At 46.5% G+C, this 6,705-nt stretch overlaps 1 protein-coding gene across 1 annotated transcript in view; it reads right to left on the bottom strand.

The window, feature by feature from the left end:
- Positions 1 to 437: 437 nt before the first annotated feature.
- The window catches only part of LOC113139140 (nucleus accumbens-associated protein 2-like), a 6,466-nt gene continuing 198 nt past the window's right edge, over positions 438 to 6,705 (bottom strand). The window contains exons 1-7 of the mRNA XM_026322146.1: positions 6,457 to 6,705; positions 5,858 to 6,075; positions 3,928 to 4,187; positions 3,207 to 3,383; positions 2,898 to 3,003; positions 1,652 to 1,749; positions 438 to 1,486 (exon numbers count right to left, since the gene is read on the bottom strand). The exon at positions 6,457 to 6,705 is cut by the window's right edge and continues 198 nt beyond it. Of these exons, the coding sequence (XP_026177931.1) occupies positions 852 to 1,486; positions 1,652 to 1,749; positions 2,898 to 3,003; positions 3,207 to 3,383; positions 3,928 to 4,187; positions 5,858 to 6,075; positions 6,457 to 6,705 (1,743 nt within the window). The 3' untranslated portion in view covers positions 438 to 851. The remainder of the gene's footprint in view (positions 1,487 to 1,651; positions 1,750 to 2,897; positions 3,004 to 3,206; positions 3,384 to 3,927; positions 4,188 to 5,857; positions 6,076 to 6,456) is intronic.

The following is a 6,705-nucleotide window of genomic DNA, read 5'->3' as shown; positions in this document are numbered from 1 at the left end:
AACAGATAGACAGGTAGAAATGGACAGGTTGGAACAGAGAGAAAGGGACAGGTGGGAGCAGAGAGGTAGAAATGGACAGGTAGTACCAGAGGTAGAAATGGACAGGTGTGAACAGATAGACTGGTAGAAATGGACAAGTGTGAACAAACAGGCAGGTAGAAATTAACAGGTGTGAACAGATAGACTGGTAGAAATGAACAGGTGTGAACACAGAGAGGTAGAAATGTACAGGTGTGAACAGATAGACTGGTAGAAATGAACAGGTGTGAATAAACAAGCAGGTAGAAATGGACAGGTGTGAACAGATAGACTGGTAGAAATGTACAGGTGTGAATAAACAGGCAGGTAGAAGTGGACAGGTGTGAACAGAGAGGTAGAAATTGACAGGTTGGAACAGACTGGCAGGTAGAAATGGACAGCTGTGAACAGATAGACAGGTAGAAATGGACATGTTGGAACAGAGAGGTAGAAATGGACAGGTTGTACCAGAGGTAGAAATGGACAGGTGGGAACAAACAGGCAGGTAGAAGTGGACAGGTGTGAACAGTGAGGTAGAAGTGGACAGGTGGGAACAGATAGACTGGTAGAAATGAACAGGTGGGAACAGACAGGCAGGTAGAAATGGACAGGTGTGAACAGATAGACAGGTAGAAATGGACAGGTTGGAACAGAGGTAAAAATGGGTAGAGGTGTGAACAGAGAGGTAGAAATGAACAGGTGGGAACAGAGAGGCTGAAATGAATGGGTGGGAACAGACAGGCAGGTAGAGATGAACAGGTGAGAAAAGACAGACAGGTGGGGAACAGGTAGCTATTGTGTTATTTACATACAGGTAGGCAGATGCAAAAAGCTTATTGGCTGTCTTCCAGAGGCTCCACTCCCCTGTCTTCAGTGTCAGCCAATCCCCTGTGAGGAGGGGCAGGCTCTGCAGGCTGGGGGGAGGGGTGTGAAGAAGAGGAAGAGGAGGAAGAGGAGGAGGAGGACAAAGAGAGGGGGAGGTCTGGGGGTTGTTCAGTCTGTAGCCTCCCTCCCCCATCTGCCTCACCTCCCATCAGCCCCTCCTCTGCCTGCCCTCCACCTCCACCTCCTCCCCCGCGAGACCCAGCGAACTGCAGGTGAGGCAGAAGGGCAGCCTGCGCCTCCTTCTCTCTCTCGCCCCCTGCCTCCCTCTCTCGCCTCTCAGTGTAGGGTGGAGCCTCCAGGCTAAGGTAGGAGGCGCTGAGCTGCCGCAGGTCCAGCTCGAAGGGGCTGCCACTGGGCTGCGTCACTGCCTCTCCTCCCTGACCGCCGCCTGTTCCTCCAGTTCCCCCTCCCCTTTTAGCCTTTCGGGGGTGGGAGGAGGAGGAGGCAGGGAGGCCATCAGGGAGGAGCGACTGGATCTTTGGGAGCCAACGTTTCCGGACTCTGCGAGCGTTGGTGCACATGTCGGCTGCAATGACGTTCATCTCACTCTCTTTAAAGTTAGGAGCAAAGTTCTGACAGTAGACTGAGGAGGAGAAGAGAGGAGGAGGAAGAACAGGTGAGGACAGGTGAGGTTTAGGTCAAGTTACAGTAAGGGGCTGGGGGCTGATATATCAGTGAGGGTCTTCACAGATGTATAAAGACCAACAACATGTTTGTGGATGTATATATGTGTGTGTGCGTGTCTTACGTTTGACGGTGTTCAACACTCGGTTGTCCAGGGGCTTTCGGCTCGGATCGTTGGTGGAGGAGCGAATCCCTGTCCCACAGCTATTGGCCAGAGTGTTTCTATGGATACCATAACAATCCAATCAGCACCTATACTGAGCTGTAGATCAGCTCCCTCTGCCTCCCCCGTCTGACGCCATGTGACAGAGCAGTTATGTAAAGCAGCAGCTGGATCCTGAAGGAGGGTGCAGCTGCTGCTACAGCGCTCAGTAACATTCAGCAGGGCCTGATGTCACAATGTGACAGTATCTGATGAAGTCACAACACGCCTGATGACGTCAGAGCGTCTGGGTGTGACGTGGTCGATGACGTCGGCTTGTACAGTTTTCAAACATATCAACAGGGAAAACTTATCATTGTCATCATTGGTTAATCTGCTGGTGATTGTCTTGAGTATGAAATATCACAAACCAGTAAAAAGCAGGGATGCACTGATATCACTTTTTACATCTGAGCCCCCTCCCTACAGAGCACGGACACAGGTAATTAATAATAACAATATCAGTTCTGCAGGATTTCAACTACAAACATCGGACGTTGCCTTCAGTTGCCGAAACACGCAACTGACTGAATCTCGGTCCGACACAACCTGCTGTAACAGTGTAGGCCCACAGCCTCTGCACTGCATTAGACTCAAGCGTCAGTTTTCTCCTGGTTCACAACAGTCAGAAGAACACGTCGACACAAAGTGTGATAATATCGATCTAAAATGAAAGAAATCACCTTTGGGAAAAATGTGTTTGATTTTGCCTTTGTATATGAATTTTTAGTTTGGCTCATGTCCCTAACATGGAAGGGGCGGGGTTTATGACTTCTGTCATGTCAGCCGTCTTTGTTTAAAGTCTGGTTTCAATGAAATATGACCTCATCTCTATGACACACACCTTGCACTGTCATCATAAATTCCTCCTTCCCCGAACAACCTGCTCCACAGTGTTAAGCTGTTCCAATCCCCAAACAACAATCCAAACATACCTTTACTATAATGGAAATCCAAGAACATTAGTGAATTCCCTCATGGGAGAAGAAGGAACCATGACGTATTTGACAATTTCACGTTAATAACAACTTAAATAATTAGTTGATTATCAAGGGAGTTGTAAAATCAGAGCTCTTTAAGGTGGAGTCACAATCCACACTACACAGACGCTAAGCTCAGCTGGCGTCCTCCTGTAGACTCAGAGAGGAAGACAAGTCTATCAGCTCACCTGTCGAAGAAGGTAGCCAGCAGTCTCCTGAGCAGCACCTTGTGTTTGACTCCAGCACACAGGTGACAGTTCATCAGCTGCCCTCGTGTCATGAACACACCTGAGCCTGGACACAAATGTCAGAATACAGGAGGTTGGTTTGTGTATCTCATCTCTTTCTCAGGTCTTGGTGTTTTACGACTGTTCTAACAATCCTGTTACCATGACAACGTGTTAAAAACCTGAACAGAAAGAGCACTGGATTCATGTTACACGTTTTTATTCGAGTGTAAATTTATGTCCCAGCTGGACAGATAATATGTGTCCTACCTGCCACCAGCTCCACCTTCTCCCCTGGGTCTCCCTCAGTGTAGAGCGAAGGGTGGCAGCGATACCCGATCTGACTGATCAGACTAGCAGGTAAGGCCATGTTGTCTCGACCAACCAGCACGCAGGGCCGACGCTCATTAGCCAGTGGGAGGGGCAGCATCTCCATCTTCTCTTGGACTGGACCAATTAGAGACAGTAAGGGGGGGAGAGGGGCAGGGTCAGTAAAGCCAAGAAGCACAATGACTAAACTACAAACTCTAAGTGAACCATTTGAGGCAAAAACACAAAAGTCTTAAGTGCCAATTGCCCTAATGTCCACTAGAGGACTTTATCCTTCTTAAACACTTGATTACCAGAAGCCCACCTGGGTGTAGGGCTTTCTGAGAACCCAGAAACTATTTCAGGACCTAAGGGTGTAAACTTAAGCTGTGGTCCCCAAAACGTCTCTGCCAGAGGAGTCATTGTTTCTGAAGAACCTTGCATCAACATAAGGAGGAAGGCCAGATATCTCTGGATTGAGACATTACAAACAAAGTTAAGTGGGCGACTTCCTGACAAGTCTGACATCATTTTTTATGTGAAATTTGTCTTTCATTGTAAATCTTCATGGGTCTTCAGACACAACGCAAACACAAGCATTAATGAATTTGAGGGACCTTTAGCTCCCAGTTTATCTGGATGTTTCATGTTTTGGACTGAGTTGATTCATTATGTGACTTACTGTAGTGGTTTCCAGGATGCCCATAGAGGTGTTGGTAGAGTCCAGGGTGAACAGTGTTGCTGTAGTAATCCTCCTCCAGCTCCTCCTCAGTGGGTGGGTGAGAGGGTGGCGAGTCCGTGGGAAGACTGGATCCTCCTGGACTGGAACGCCCACCTCCTGCCAGCAGGTAGGACTGCAGCCCAGAAACCAAACCTCCACCTGTACCCAGGTAGCACAGAGTACTGCTCCTGGAGGTCTGGAGGTCACCGGCAATGTCCACTCTGAGAACAGGACAAGGACGAGATAGACAACATTCAGAGTCAGAGACTGAAGTCAGAGATGTGAAGTCATTTTGTTTTGCAGAAAGGGTTCATAAAACCAGAAGCTGTCTGGTAATCATTTTGGTTGCTCTAAGGAGGTGGGCATTGGACATGGACCAAAAACCGCTCCAAGCTACAATGGGAGGATATTGCTTCAGAGATTATAGAATTCAATGCTCAACCTGGTCTGAGACAGATCCATAAATTCAAAGGTTTATCAGATGCTAAAATTCTGTGCAGGTGTTAAATGACACCCTGACAGGATTTTACAACCCTGAAAAACGATCACAGCTGCAATAACTTTATCTTTTGTCACATGGCCATGAGGTAAACTGGGAAAATTACTTGTTCAAGTTACAAACGATTCCAGCAGGAATGTGCGCTTGTACGTATTTGAGCAGCAGTGCCTTGCTGACTGATGCTGGGTTGCAGACCCTCAGTGGTTTCCTGTGTTGGCCTCACTTGCTCAAATAAATAAGGGAGCTCTGACATTTATTCATGCAAGGCTTAACATGTGCCTGATCCTGCTGGAACACCTATTAGTGCCAATACGGTACCTCTCTGGTATAAAAACTAAAATTACTTTAAACAAAGAATACCTCAATTTACACACCGATATCAAAGGAACGTACCTCCTTTATTAATTTAGACTCACTGGGTAATGAGACCTGTGGCCAAACCGAACAAACACACAGTAAAACATCTAACGGGGGGAGGCAAATGGGACCTGGCTGCGATGTGGGGGGTTTGGGACATCTAGATAAGAGAAGCAGACATTAATATTTTAGAAAGCTATGAGTGTGATTCTTTACTGGGAACTATTAAGTACTACTGCGTATATGTTAGGAGTGTGAACTTGACTCATGAGATGTGATGATCCACTATATCTTAACGCTTTTCTTAAGAAATCTTCACCGATGGAATATATACCTGGAAAAACAGCTGAAAGCAAAACAATGCAGGTGCTTTTTGGAAAGTTGAACTAATCATCCTGTATTGAATGTTACAGTCAGTTCTACTTTCTGAGTATGAATCATCATATGCAGTAAAACACAAAACATCAGTGTGTTCTGTGCTAATTCAGGGTCTCTACAGGTATAGACAAGTTTAATTTAAGACTTTCAAACTCCTTTTTAATCCCACTTTAAAGTGGGAAAGTTTGAAATCCAGGCTACCAAATATTCAAATATTCTTTCTTAATAAAGACATCTGTTCAAAAGGTTTATAAATATGGTCCAAAAGTGTTTACTGTGACAGGAAAACAAAAATATTATTTCTGTCCTAACTGATAATATTACAATAATAGTGGAGAGACCAGGACGCTTCACATTGGTTGGACATTTATGGAGAAGCTTCTGATGGAGCCAAACTGGAAGGAACATTTCCCTAATGGTAACCCTAGTTTTTCCACAGGTCTGTTTTAAAGCGGATCTCTGTTGTTTGATTGAGGTACCCACAGTGGGCAAGAACAGATATGTTTTCACAAATCAGACAGCTACAACCTCTGATATGGGTGAATAGCGGACGTTGCTTTTTTGCTTTTTTTAAGGAGCCACAAGACCAGAGGTTGGGAACTGCTGCTTGAGACAACTAGGAAGTGAACATAGATCTGAGCTCCTGTTTGTCCTCACCTGGCGTCCTCTCCACCTGGTGCTGCTCCTCCTCCTCCATTCTCCTCAGTAGGAGGAGTGTCGGCTCGCTCCTGTTTGATTCTGCTAACAGCAAGCAGCAGCTCCTCAGGGCTCAGGGTGGGCTGGTTGGGACTGGCCTCCTGCATCTGGGGGGTGCTGTGCTGCTGCTGTTGGACCATCTGAGCGTCGAAGCCCCCAAGCTCATCAGCTGAGGTCGTCTGTAATTGATTAAACATATCAAGTCAATGCTAATGCTAATGCTAATGCTAATACCCTGAAATGCTTCTTCAGAGTTTAGTGCATTAGTTGATTATGAACTGTTGTAATTGTGAATCAAAGTTGGAGCGTTTAGAAATAAACAGTCTGCTGGTTAAAGCTTCTACTTTACTTTCAGAAGGTGAAGGAAAAAATACCTGGAACCTCATTAGTTGGGTTTGGTCAGAGGAAGCTTTGACCAATCAGCAATGTCAGATGCTCTAATGTTAAGGTACAATTCTTTCCTACACATAAATTCAGGGCCGCCATTTTTGTGACCTACAGATTGTGGTCTGCCTGGAACAATTCAGCCCATGCAGCTTAGTGAGCATGGTCAAACCCACCTGTGAGTCACAGCAGAGAGGCGAAGATGAGGAGGAGGCTTTCATCATCATCAGTTCCATGCCTCGTTCCACAATGTTCTGGATCTGCAGGTACCCGGCAGTGTACATGAGGACCAGCTGCTCGCTGGCGGCCATGCTGAGGCGTCCAGTGTAGCAGAATGACAGAATCTGCTGGAAACACGCTGGTGTCACTGAGGATGGCAATTCGAACACTGCCTGGGAGGCGGAGGAGGAAGATGATGAGGAGGA

This window comes from Mastacembelus armatus, chromosome 9 (assembly GCF_900324485.2).
Source record: "Mastacembelus armatus chromosome 9, fMasArm1.2, whole genome shotgun sequence".
In the NCBI taxonomy this organism is placed as follows: Eukaryota; Metazoa; Chordata; class Actinopteri; order Synbranchiformes; family Mastacembelidae; genus Mastacembelus; species Mastacembelus armatus.
The sequence above is the reverse complement of the archived record's forward strand: the minus strand, read 5'-3'. Positions and strand labels throughout refer to the sequence as shown.